Source organism: Culex pipiens, chromosome 2 (genome assembly GCF_016801865.2).
Source record: "Culex pipiens pallens isolate TS chromosome 2, TS_CPP_V2, whole genome shotgun sequence".
Classification (NCBI taxonomy): Eukaryota; Metazoa; Arthropoda; class Insecta; order Diptera; family Culicidae; genus Culex; species Culex pipiens.
The window spans coordinates 79,334,961-79,349,357 of record NC_068938.1 but is presented as its reverse complement, the minus strand read 5'-3'; the positions used below and the strand labels follow the sequence as shown (position 1 = coordinate 79,349,357).

At 40.3% G+C, this 14,397-nt stretch overlaps 1 protein-coding gene across 6 annotated transcripts in view; it reads right to left on the bottom strand.

The window, feature by feature from the left end:
* LOC120422970 (sodium/hydrogen exchanger 3) overlaps nt 1–14,397 on the bottom strand; it is a 94,844-nt gene that overhangs the window by 36,326 nt on the left and 44,121 nt on the right. For all 6 annotated transcript variants that reach the window (XM_052708934.1, XM_052708929.1, XM_052708930.1 and 3 more), the window contains exons 4-7: nt 6,920–7,183; nt 6,657–6,850; nt 1,525–1,645; nt 1,323–1,461 (exon numbers count right to left, since the gene is read on the bottom strand). In XM_052708934.1, the coding sequence (XP_052564894.1) occupies nt 1,323–1,461; nt 1,525–1,645; nt 6,657–6,850; nt 6,920–7,183 (718 nt within the window). The remainder of the gene's footprint in view (nt 1–1,322; nt 1,462–1,524; nt 1,646–6,656; nt 6,851–6,919; nt 7,184–14,397) is intronic.

Sequence of the window (14,397 nt, the reverse complement as noted above, 5' to 3'; positions counted from 1 at the left end):
GAAAACAATCCAAACTTTTCACATGACCCAAACAAATCTTTAGATACCAAATTCATACTTGTACACAACTAATTAATTTTTAAACTGTGAACTCACACAAAAAGTCAAATGTTTTGTAATTTTATAACAAGAAATACATTTTTTAACTATTCGAAGATGTTTAGGCTGAACTGCCGAACTAATAAATTGCGTTAATATGCCAAATTTGGTGAATTTGTAGAACAAAATAGCCTTTTTTTATAAAAACGAAAATTCACAAAAAATCGTCATGTTGTTCTAAAAAATCACCAAATCTGCACTGATTTTGCAAAATAATTTCACCAGGGCTTTTTGCACCCCCTGCTTTTCTCGGTATTGGGAAGAATTTTTCGGGGAAAAATCAAAGAAATTGGAAGCTTAACATTGCAAAACTATGCTAGAAAAATTTGAGCATCGCATTTGAGCTTAAGTTATTTGCAAAACTTTAAAATGTTGTGTTTTCATCTAATTTTCATTGAACTTTCAATATGATATTTGGACAATGCAAAAAGGATTTATTGATATTGTAAGTGTTGATTTATACAGTTTTTGCCATAATTTTCATTATTCTATACATAGATGAGTCCAAAAACATTAGAAAATACTTTTTTAATTAAATTTTCTGCAAAAAGCGTGATCGGGGCAAAATGCACCGCTGTGATGCTCCTTTGTAAAAACGGCGGTGGCATCTAGTGGTGACTAGTGAAAACTGCATTTTGCCCCGTTGTTGTGGTGCTTTTTGCCCCGTTGTTGTAGTGCATTTTGCCCCAAAGTTGGGATGCATATTGTCCCGCAAGGTTATTGGAAATGAATCAAAAATGTTTTAAGAAATTTTATAGTTGCGATCAATTTTGAGGTTTTTTAAGACTTTTTTCACGTGGATGACGAAGAGAATTAGTTGTTTTGAAACATCGAACAAATTCTTCCATAGATGTGCTGATATAGTTGAGAAATCAGAGTTTTCCCTTCCCCTCCCTTGCATATTACCCCCTCTCCCCCTGAATTGCATAACAGAAATGTTGTTATCGATTTTCATACAAGGTCAAAAACTTTAAACCCCAGGGCCGATGGTTCTTCTGCATGGATTTGGCTCAAATTTCTGCCGTCGGCCTTTTTTTGCATGGAGATTCGACCACCAAATATTCAGAACGATCCGTAAAACTTTTAATTCAAATTTTAAACAATCATCACGGTATAATATGCTAGGAATTTATTTCCAATATATGAATTGTCATACTTTTATTTTTGAGAGTTGAATCTATTAAGCCAAATAAAATAATATTACTGGAATTATCAAAACTTACGCCAGAATGCCGCTCATGTGGAATATCTCCGCGTTGAGATACGCCAGGTAGGCCATTACGAAGATGAAGATCGGCTCGATGACGCGCACGTGATCGGTGAAGCGCGTGACCAGCCCGGTCAGGAATCCCCAGATGACACCTGAAAGCAAGCAGTTCGTCTTGTAGGAAAGTGGGGATGGGGACTCATTTCAATTGATCCTACCGATGATCGTGCCGCCGAGGGCGACCACGAAAAACGACGCCACGCCGGATACGATATCGATCACCTCGATGTTGGAGGTGCCAATCTCGTTGTACGACTCGAACATGTGGTACATCACGACCTGTGGATGGATGGGGGAGGAGGGGGAGGTAATTCAAGTTGACATATTGGGGTTGGACATATGTGTGCAGGGAACGGGGCTGGAAAGTTGTTCAGGTGTGCAATATCTGATGGATTGGGCTCCTCTGGGGCTGACACGTAAATTATTGTGGTTTGGTTGTGCGTTTTAGCAGAATGCATTACTGTGAATACAAAGAGACGAGTTGTTCCTTTTAATTCCGCTATATATTTTTAATATCTTGACAGATACGTATTTCGTCTACTACTTGCAGACTTCATCAGTGTTCTGTTCTCGACTGAAGGTTCATCGCTGGTGTATCCATATTTGTAGTTACTGTAGGTACTACCTCCTCGTTCTTCTTTTGTGCCTGTATAGGTAACAGCTTAAACAGCCACGTCGAGTCGTTACCTGAATCCTTGTTGAGTAAACGTTTGTTGCCTGCCTTGAAGATTTCCAAACTTTCGGCGACAGCCAGCTTCGATGGGTTTGTGATGTGTCTTAAGATGACCGCGTCGCTAGTTGTGATGTTATGTTTTTCCTCGATGATGTGTTCGGTTACTGCTGACTTGAAATGGGGGACAAATCCTTTCCGTATTTCCTCCTTGGCAATTCTGACATATGTGTTTATATGCTCATCCAACCTGGTTTGCAGCAATCTCTTAGTTTGTCCAATGTAGCTCATATCACAGTGGCCGCAGGATACCTCGTAGATGCCGGGTTTGCCTAAAGTCGGTATGGGGTCTTTCGTTGAACCTAAGATGGATTCCAACTGGCTGTTTCTACTGCTGAACACTAAATCGATGCCAAATTTAGCCAGTTTTTGTCGTAATGGGCGTGTTATCCTGTAGTCGAATTCTACTGCTGCTCTTCGCAGTGGCTCTACTGATGGCGTAAGGGTTGTGAGTGAAGTTCTGTGCAGTTTTCTATCCTTCTTATCGATGATTGCTTGGATAGTTGTTCTGCTGTAACCGTTGATTTCCGCTGTTTCAAATATGTACTCCAATTCTTTCTGTTTTCCTGCTTCGCTGAGGGGTAAAGTTGTCATCCTATGTATGAAATAATGATATGCTGCCATCTTATGTTGGAATGAATGGTTTGACGTGGCTGGGATTGTTCTTCTGGTGTTTGTTGGCTTCCTGTAGATCTCGAAAGAAAACGAAGATGGGCAACCTGGTTCTCTTAGGATCAGGATGTCTAAGAAAGGTAACTTTCCTTCGACTTCCATTTCGTAAGTGAACTTGATGCTCCTTCGTGCACTGTTTATGGTGTCCAGTACCGTTGTTAGTGAATCCCTTTTGATGATACAGAAGACGTCATCTACGTATCTCCACCAACGTTCTGGTAGTAGGTTTTTGGTTTGTAGTTCGTGTTCCAAAGCTGCCATATAAACATCGCTCAGGAACGGTGACAGTGGGTTACCCATCGATGCTCCCATCTTCTGTTGGTAGATGCAATCCCTAAACTGGAAGTAGCTCTGTTCCATGCATAATTTGACGAATGTTATATACTGGATCGTTTTTTGTCTCCATGGTTCTCCCTCGTATTGTGATTGCAGCCAATCCCGTAGAGTTCCTATTGCGTTTTTTACTGGTATGCTTGGGAACAGTGCTGTTACGTCGAAGGAAACCATTATTTCATCCTCAGCTATCGGTCCCGACTCTAAGAGCTCCTTTGTGAACACCTGCGAACTGATGATCGAACGGCTCGGGAAGGGTTTCGGCATACTCTTGAATTCCTCGACAAGCCACTTTGCGATCCGACTGGTTGGGGCATCCACTGCTGAAATGATTTCTCGCATCTCGTTGCCTGGTTTATGCACTTTAGGTAGTGCTTTAATTCTTGGTAGAGTTGGGTTCGGTACTCTCAACGATTTTGCAGTTTTCCCAACCGATTTCAAAAGACCTGCACATTCTTTGAAGGTGTTCTCTACTTTTTTGACCATATCGATTAGCGTATATCCTCGTTGTAGTGAATATTTTTCCCTGTTTCCGAGTTTCTCAAGAAGTTCCTTGTCGTATTCGTCCCGATCCATGATTACTACCCGGTTTCCCTTATCCGCTTTTAGGTAGTACACGGGTTTCTCCTTGAGTTCCTTCACTACTCGTACTTCGGCGTTGTCCTGGTGTTTTGTTGTTGCTTCTCGTATTAATTTGGATACCGTCATCCTGACGCTGTTGATTTGTATTCACAGTAATGCATTCTGCTAAAACGCTCAACCAAACCACAATTACCATGGCAACCAAGCCTTCGGAGCACAACAAGTTCATCGGACTGAAGAAAATCATCGCAGGTATCCACAAAGACATCGCCTTTTTGAAAAAAATACGTCGAACACCGAGTTACACCAACTAGCCACAAGATTAGGACGAAGGGTCATACGGACAGCAAGATCATCCGGAGGGTGGAGTTAGAGCTTGTCAAAGAGAGCATCAAAAAACTCTACGGTAGACTGAGTATCAAAACTCTCGAATGCTATTCACTCCATCTGAAACTAGCCAAAGAATTCCCCATCGAATTCGAAGCCTTTTTGACGAAGGTGAAGGTAGCCGAGAAGTGCGAATCGGAAAGGAAACGCAAGATACTGGACAACAAATTCCGACAACTGATTTCCCACATTGCCCCTACAATGAAACCAGTAGTTAAACCCTTAGAAGAGTTCGTTGTTAATCGTTCTTCTGAAACTTTTTCAGAAGAACAGTTAACTTTACTCAACAAAGGTCTTAAGTACGCGGTATCATCAAAACCAAACCTGGAAAACATTGTTATTGACATCGAAACTGTTATCAATGCTAACAGCATCGATGAAAAACAGACAAAACCTCCCCCGCTCCTTCCAGCACAAATCAACAGCGTCAGGATGACGGTATCCAAATTAATACGAGAAGCAACAACAAAACACCAGGACAACGCCGAAGTACGAGTAGTGAAGGAACTCAAGGAGAAACCCGTGTACTACCTAAAAGCGGATAAGGGAAACCGGGTAGTAATCATGGATCGGGACGAATACGACAAGGAACTTCTTGAGAAACTCGGAAACAGGGAAAAATATTCACTACAACGAGGATATACGCTAATCGATATGGTCAAAAAAGTAGAGAACACCTTCAAAGAATGTGCAGGTCTTTTGAAATCGGTTGGGAAAACTGCAAAATCGTTGAGAGTACCGAACCCAACTCTACCAAGAATTAAAGCACTACCTAAAGTGCATAAACCAGGCAACGAGATGCGAGAAATCATTTCAGCAGTGGATGCCCCAACCAGTCGGATCGCAAAGTGGCTTGTCGAGGAATTCAAGAGTATGCCGAAACCCTTCCCGAGCCGTTCGATCATCAGTTCGCAGGTGTTCACAAAGGAGCTCTTAGAGTCGGGACCGATAGCTGAGGATGAAATAATGGTTTCCTTCGACGTAACAGCACTGTTCCCAAGCATACCAGTAAAAAACGCAATAGGAACTCTACGGGATTGGCTGCAATCACAATACGAGGGAGAACCATGGAGACAAAAAACGATCCAGTATATAACATTCGTCAAATTATGCATGGAACAGAGCTACTTCCAGTTTAGGGATTGCATCTACCAACAGAAGATGGGAGCATCGATGGGTAACCCACTGTCACCGTTCCTGAGCGATGTTTATATGGCAGCTTTGGAACACGAACTACAAACCAAAAACCTACTACCAGAACGTTGGTGGAGATACGTAGATGACGTCTTCTGTATCATCAAAAGGGATTCACTAACAACGGTACTGGACACCATAAACAGTGCACGAAGGAGCATCAAGTTCACTTACGAAATGGAAGTCGAAGGAAAGTTACCTTTCTTAGACATCCTGATCCTAAGAGAACCAGGTTGCCCATCTTCGTTTTCTTTCGAGATCTACAGGAAGCCAACAAACACCAGAAGAACAATCCCAGCCACGTCAAACCATTCATTCCAACATAAGATGGCAGCATATCATTATTTCATACATAGGATGACAACTTTACCCCTCAGCGAAGCAGGAAAACAGAAAGAATTGGAGTACATATTTGAAACAGCGGAAATCAACGGTTACAGCAGAACAACTATCCAAGCAATCATCGATAAGAAGGATAGAAAACTGCACAGAACTTCACTCACAACCCTTACGCCATCAGTAGAGCCACTGCGAAGAGCAGCAGTAGAATTCGACTACAGGATAACACGCCCATTACGACAAAAACTGGCTAAATTTGGCATCGATTTAGTGTTCAGCAGTAGAAACAGCCAGTTGGAATCCATCTTAGGTTCAACGAAAGACCCCATACCGACTTTAGGCAAACCCGGCATCTACGAGGTATCCTGCGGCCACTGTGATATGAGCTACATTGGACAAACTAAGAGATTGCTGCAAACCAGGTTGGATGAGCATATAAACACATATGTCAGAATTGCCAAGGAGGAAATACGGAAAGGATTTGTCCCCCATTTCAAGTCAGCAGTAACCGAACACATCATCGAGGAAAAACATAACATCACAACTAGCGACGCGGTCATCTTAAGACACATCACAAACCCATCGAAGCTGGCTGTCGCCGAAAGTTTGGAAATCTTCAAGGCAGGCAACAAACGTTTACTCAACAAGGATTCAGGTAACGGCTCGACGTGGCTGTTTAAGCTGTTACCTATACAGGCACAAAAGAAGAACGAGGAGGTAGTACCTACAGTAACTACAAATATGGATACACCAGCGATGAACCTTCAGTCGAGAACAGAACACTGATGAAGTCTGCAAGTAGTAGACGAAATACGTATCTGTCAAGATATTAAAAAAAAAATATATATATATATATATATAGCGGAATTAAAAGGAACAACTCGTCTCTTTGTATTCACGTAAATTATCATGTAAATTAAGTCATTATTTTCTGACATAGTAGCGTGTATTGGGATTGTTATATAAGTATACTAGATAAAAATAGATCAATGGGGAGACTAACTGAGGCTGACTGAGTTATAGTATTAAAATTTAAAAAGCAAAGTAACCCACCGTGACGGCATCGTTGAGCAGCGACTCGCCAAACACGACGATGTACAGCACCTCGTTGACGTGGATCTCCTCGAACACGGCCAGCACCGCGACCGGATCGACGGCCGAGATGAGCGACGAAAACAGGAACACGTGCAGGAACGGCAGGTCCACCCCGAAGATTCCGGTGAGGCCGCACCCCCACAGGGAGAAGCCTGATAGAATAGATGATAGTTCATAGTTATTGTATCATTTCAATGGAGACGCACGGTTGTCAAACTCACCAATGGTGGAGATGTTAAATATCGTTCCGACCACCGCCATCAGCAGGATCGTGCCAATGTTGTCGAAGAACATCCGGTTGGGCATAAAGTACCCGGCATCGAGGATGATCGGCGGCAGCATATAGAAGAAGAACGTGTTCGGCGTGAGCGGGGACACGTGCAGGTTGGTGGCGTACCTCAGCAGCACCCCGATGATGACACCCACCACAATCAGCAGGCAGGACTCGGGGAACATTTTGCTCAGCTTGGGCGTCATGTGGAAACCTGCGGAGACGGGAGAGGAGAGAAAACAGGAAAGGGTAAGACATGTGATTAGTATTCATTTCAGTAGCTGCTCTGATGCGCACGTGTGCCGTCGGGGGATGAGCTTTTTCTTCTTCATCACTCTATGAAACAAGATGCACTTTCATCGTCTAATTGACTGCCGGTTTTACTATGGTGCATTTGGATTTAAATGATGATGTGATAAATTGAGAGCTGATACTTAAAAAACAAATTGTCCGAAGTAATTATTATGAATTTATGATAAGAGTAAGTTCTATTCCTTTTTTCCTCTATTGAAGATAACCAATAGAAACCACATTTTTTTAACAGTGTAACATCCTCTAACTCAGAAACGATCCATTCAAGCGTCAATAATTTCCCTTCCCGCAATAGTCAATTACTGGTAGATTGCATTACGGACGAGCATCTGTTTCGCACTGAACAGTCTCCGGTAATCAAGATTTATGCACACATAAATCTCGTCATTAGATATGTCCATGTCAAAATTAATATTAATCTGCTGTAGCTGATTAAATATTGCATACGAGTTGTTATAAGAAAACAGAGGTTATTTTATTCAATAGTTGAGCAAATAATTAAGATAACAAACCAAAATTTTTTCCAATGATTTTTCAATGCAATCCATGACCTCGGATTCACTGAAGGTTTTGCTTTGTTTAGCAACAAAACAAAACTGAGATGCACGGTGTTTAAACTAGAGAACCTGGAGCTTATTAGAACAAAAGTACCAATCGAAGCACGAGAACTGTCAAACTGTCAAAAATGTTGCAAAATGACTGAAATCCCTTTTCATGATTCTTTGAGAAAATTAAATTAATTATATTTAACAACACTTTAGTTGTTGTATTCGTAAGGCATCTTCTATAAAGTATGTCACGCTAGAATCGGATATTTTTTATTTATTGAAAATTGTTTTCAGCTCAGTTCTCAGTTCTAGCTTGTAGACAAAAAAAATCATACAACTCCATGAAAAAAAATATTTTTCTAATTTTATAAGCTGTTACTCAAATCAAACAATAAATTAAAAAATGATCGCAGGTTTCTTCTGTTGAGATGTATTTTTTGTATCAAAGTGACCAGTTTGAGAGAGAGTGATTCAGATTAACATTGAAAACATACATGCAAAAAATATGTTTTTCAGGACAATTAATTTTTCTTGAACAAGGTATATTGGCTGTATCTTTTTAAAACTACTAAGATTTTTAGTTTTTCATGAACCACCGTGGTTTAAAAACATATTCGCATTCTTTGGGCACCTTTCAAACAATACGAAGTAGTTTTTTAGTGATTTTTTATGGTTATAATTTGGCATATAGTTTTCAACCCAATAAATAACATTGGTTGTATTGTAAGTTTTTTCATTACAAAAAAAATATGATTTTTAATTACACGCTGAATAAATGAATTAACCCTCTACTGCCCAAATTTTTTTTTTGAAAATTTTTATTTTTCCCGTGTTCTGGAGGTCATTTTGAGCAACTTTTGTTCTACGAAAAACTTCACTTCTCTTGTTTTATGTTTTTCTTGTTTCATTTTTAGTATTTTAATTTGCATTTATCTTGTTTAGTTTATGTTTGTTTTTGGTAGTATTTGGCCTACTCTACCACCTCCTATCATTACATTTTACCTATCTAATTTTTTCATGTTTTTACAGTAACTTTTTCAATTTTTTGCATGTTTTTCACATTTTCTGCTATAAAATGAAACCATTATCATTTAAATTGTAAAAAAATGCGTAGAGGCATAGTCTGGGGCACTAGAAAAATTACTGCATACTTCTTTTTACTTAAAATATAGGAAATGTTAGTAAAAAACACAGCCAAAGTTGACCCCTAAAAAAATTACATTTTTAAAAACATTGGCAAAGTCACATAAAACAAGTCAAACTTCCAACCCTAAAATTTTCCAAAATTTTAAAAGTTCTTCTTTCCAATGCTTTTTGAAGATCAAAAATTGGTTGAAAAATGGATTTTTGGCGATTTTTTAAATCGAAGCCCGTCTAGAGGCGGGGTTGGGTTGTAGAGGGTTAACATCATTCCACAATCAATTACTCTTTTTTCATAAATTGTAATTGAACTTATTTTTCTTGCACAATCCTATTTAAATTGTTCAATGATACCAATTGAATGTTCATCCTATTTGATTATGGTAAACGAAAAAGTAAAAAAATGTTTGGAGGGTTATTTCGAGATTCATCCTAAAAAGAATACACAAATAAGGTATTCTTTAACAAGCTTACCTAAAATATAATAGTTTATGTGTACTTTGTACACTCTTGTAAGAAAGGCGAAAACACACGACTTCCCGAAGGTTAAACATGCTCTATTCTCAGTTTTGAACCCGGTTTGCAGTACCTGTGTAAACAATGAAAACTTCATTTTTGTAATAATATGCAAAATCTATATATATATATATATATATATATATATATATATATATATATATATATATATTATATATATATATATATATATATATATATATATATATATATATATATATATATATATATATATATAAAAAATTTCGATGGTTTTGTTCGAACGCAAATCAGTTCAATACGGAGCGTCGGATCGAGGTGCTTTTTTTTGCGTTGGGTTCGCATAAGCCCAAGGAAGGTTCTTACTAATTGACACATTGGCCACTCTAGAACCGATTCCGGAGCATCGGCAAATTGTATGGAGAAAGTTACGTAAAATCATATTTTGATCACAGGAGGCTGATAAAGCAACCAAGCTATACGTCAAGAAATAAAAAAAAAGACAAGACGAAGTTTGTCGGGTAAGGCTTGTTTGCTGTAAATTTGAAATTCAAAAAACTAAGACTACTAAGACTTACTAAGACACGTTTTTCAGTGATTTCTCGCTTACTTTTTCAAAAGGTCCTATGTACATAGGAAATCCATGGTGCATTGGTGGTTTTGCAGAAGTCATCTAGATTTGTAGTCGAAACCATGAAGAGATAGAAATTTTGTGTCAAAAGGACTTTTGTCTAAAATTGGACGCCTGATTTGATGACGTACTAAAAAAAAAACTTATTTTTCATCAAAAAAAACTTCAAACATAGTTTATATATCGCTGCCACTTCCCGTTACTCAACTCTCATTTATGGGAATTACCCCATAGAGAAAAATTTCAAGAAAATCCAAGAGGGGTCGGGGCAACTTTTCCGATTTCGTGTGAGTTGGCGGAGAAATACCCATCTGCCTTTTTTTTTTGAAAATAGATCAAAGAAGTGTCGTTATTATAGCGAACTAACTTATAAACCACGAAATGTGAGGAAAACATCTTCTCGAGGTATTTTGTACACTTTTTTAACAAATGCCGAATAATTACAAGTCTTTCTGTTAAAATTTAATTCATATTTTTTTATTTTGCAAAACTATCTCTAACCCTCAGGGTTGCGAATGAGCGAGCGAGTCAGAAGCCGTGCTCGCTCATTTATGAGCATGAGGACTTAACAGGTAGCTCGTGCATGCGCTCATCAGCAAACCAGGTAGATTTTTAGTATTGTTGATGAAAATGGCACAGGCCAATTGGATTGCCACTTTCAAAATAATTTCACCGTGAAAAAGGGACACCACCTCCGTGTACGCACGAGAGCAAGCAGCAGTCAAGTGCTCAGTGCTCCATCGTTTTTTCGATTTTTTTCGCCGTAGTTTACCGTGATTAGCCGCGAGTTTGCTCCACCAGCATGCCAAGGGCCGGCCGTGGCCGTGGCAGTTCGAGTGCGGCCTCGAGTGACCCGCGAAGTTCGTCTACCGGCCGTGTGCAAAAAGGTAAACAAACAAACGCCGTGTCGACCGCCATCGCGCAGGGGAGAGTGAGCGCAGAAGGAATCGACAAAAAGTTACTACATCCCGGATATGTTCCAAGATCACCAGTGCGAACCCGTTCAGGTACTTCCGGTGCCACGACCAGTGGCACATCGACATCCGCCAACATTCCCATCAGGAACGAGTTCCAGATGCTGAGCGACGACGAAGAAAACAACAACAACAACACCGACGGTAGCAGCACTACCGACGACGACGACGACGATGATGGTCGTGCACGGAAAAAAGTGCCGACGCCAAAAAAGAACAATTCTCCAACGGAACGAAGACCACCTCCAATTTTTGTTTTGGACACGTTGGCGGACGATGTTGACGAGTTGCTGGAAGGCCTCGGATATTGTCTGAAAATCGGTAAGTCGGCAGTGCAAGTGATCACACTGAACAGAAAAGATTTCGACCTGGTGCTTGAAGAACTGAAGCGTAGCAACTTCAACTTCTACACATACGACCCAGAGAAGCCCCCTGTTAAGGTTGTCTTGCAGGGTTACCAAGACCGTCCGATCGCCGACCTGAAGCGACACCTCTCGAACGCCGGAATAAAGCCACGGGAGATAAAAGTGCTCTCGCGAAAGACAACAGTCACGGGTACGCATACCCTGTACCTGTTGTACTTCGACCGCGGCACCGTCAAGATCCAAGATCTGCGGCGGACTAAAACGTTGGACGGTTTTTGGGTAAACTGGCGGTTTTACACCAAGAACCCGACGGACGTAGCGCAATGCCACCGTTGCCAGAAATTCGGCCACGGCTCGCGGAACTGCAACCTACGGCCCCGCTGCGTGAAGTGCGGTGAGTCACACCTCTCGGAGGCGTGCGCACTGCCACGAAAGGCGGATTTGGGGGAAAACGCAGAACAAACTAAGCCGCGCGTAAAGTGCGCGAACTGTGACGGCAACCATACCGGCAATTACCGCGGATGCGTCGCGCGCAAGGCCTACCTCGAGGAGCAGGAAAAGAGGAAGAAGAAAGCAGCAGCGTCCCACTCTCCTCAGCGAAGTACGAGCGCAGCCGTTCCTGCAGCTGGACAGCGTACGGTTCCAGCGGACAACCCAGCGATCCCTCCTGGATGGGGGCGTTCGTTTGCCAGCGTGGTCGCTGCCGGTAGCGGCGATGCGGCCCAGCAAGGAGTCACCGGGGAAGATCTCTTTACCCTGCCGGAGTTCTTTGCTCTCGCGGGGGAAATGATGACGCGGTTTCGGAGCTGCCGTAACAAGGCGGAGCAATTTCTGGCCCTCGGGGAGCTGATGATCAAGCACATCTATAATTGATTATTTTTGTCTGTGATCTAGTTTTAAGCTTTCTCTCTATCTATCCTTTTCCCATTGCACTTTCTGTAAGTTTTTTGAAAACTTTTTCTTACTCTTGTCTATTCCATAGTTACTGTAATAATTTTTCGATTGAATTACGATGCAAAACACAGCTGAAAGGAACACCAAAACTCTGTTGCGTACCTAAATGAACTCATTGTAGCTTGATTATTCACAAATAAAACCGAATTGAAATTGAAAAAAAGGGACATGAACTCATCAAAGTTGCATTGGTAATTTAATTTTGGTTAACCGCAGTAAATTTTCTTGAAATCATTCGTTGGCGTCGAACTGTCAAAAATTGATCGCGGTGGATTGCGGGGGATACTTTTCTACCACAGTTTTTTGTGTGATCAATGTGGTAATGGTAAATGCTTTGGTGGATTTTTGTTAGTTCGAAATATTTCAAGAAAATTTACCGCGGATAACCTAAATCAAACTAACAATGAAACTTTAATGTTGTCCGCCTATATTTTTTTTAGAGTTTGATAATTTAGAAAACTAGTTTTGATCAAATTCCCGATAAATGAAAAATGGCTGACTCGCAATCAAGGTGTCTTAATTTGCTAAGAATCCCAGACACTCTTTTTAGCTTATTTCACTCTCAATTTTAGAGTAAACTGTCAAGGAACGGAATTGTTAGGTCTTGAATAAGCTGTGATTAGGATGGTAATCGACTTTTTTAATATTAAAACATGTTTTTCTTTTGAGCACGCTCATTTCTCATTTATATTTTTGGATCGACTCCAGCATATAAATAAGATAATTGATGTGAAAATTATCTAAGACACGGGTTTGACATTTATTATGCAAAATTATTTACAAATAATTGACTAAACAAGATGAGGTGCCCAGGAATTAAAACATGACTAAACGTTTTACCAAGAAAAAATATTTGTGTTCCTTAAAAGATACTTTTCAGCTTTATTAAATAGTTCACTTTCACGTGTCACTCTATTATCAACTTTTTTTTCATTAATCGAATTATTTCTACACAGTAAAAAAGTGTACATTTGGAAGGTGTAATTTTGTATGGTTGAATATTACCTCTTGAATGTTATAATTTTACCTCGATTTAGACTGAAAAAGTTGCATTACACCAGAAAAGTGGTAAAATTACACATTTTCAGAAGTAAAATTACGCATTTTTCTAACATAAAAGACGTACCCCTTCCCAGATGTAATATTTCTATGGTTTTTTAACTGTGTACAGATCTTAATGTAACAACTTAACTCTGACTCCAAAACAAGTTTAAAAACAAAAAATATGACAAATAACTTCATCCAATATTATTACATCCAAAGTTAAAGAACGAGGGGATAGTCCTCACGAAAAGAAACGTGAGGAAAGTGCTATTTTGCGAGAGTATAGTCCTCTTGCGTGTTCATTCGTTCATTGCAACAGTTCATCCTATTGAGTGGCTTATATGGACAAATGAACGCCACTTTGTCACCGAACCATGGTGGCCCATACGGCAAAGGCACGGTTCAATAAGCCGAAGGTCTTGGGTTCGAGTCTCGGTACCGGTACTTTTTTTTTGATAGATGAACTTTTTTTGAAGATGAACCCATGAGTAAAGTACTCTCGGTAATTTCGGGATTTATCCTCTCCGTCCGCACACAGTACCATTATACTACCGAATCGTGCTCTTTATCCTCTCGTATGCCGATGCCCAGTTCTGGGTGTAAGATTAGCCTATTCAAGCCTCCATTAAAAAAAAAACAACCTCGAAGCTCTACTGAAAACAAGTTAATATCGTTTACAGGTAAAAATACCGCTCATTTTGCTCAATGAGCAAAAATGAGCGCGAGCGCGAGCAATGAGCATTTTCGCTCATAAAATAAATGAGCAAACACGAGCACGAGCAAACGTGAGCTAGCTCGCGTCGCGCTCCTCCTCACGAATGAGCGAAAAATGCTCGCTCATGAGCGGATGAGCGCTCAAAATCGCAACACTGCTAACCCTTGATGGTACCTGCGTGGACGATGCAAACTTTATTGTTGTAATAGTGGGTTAGTGTTTTAGTATCGATTCGTGATGTCGTGACACT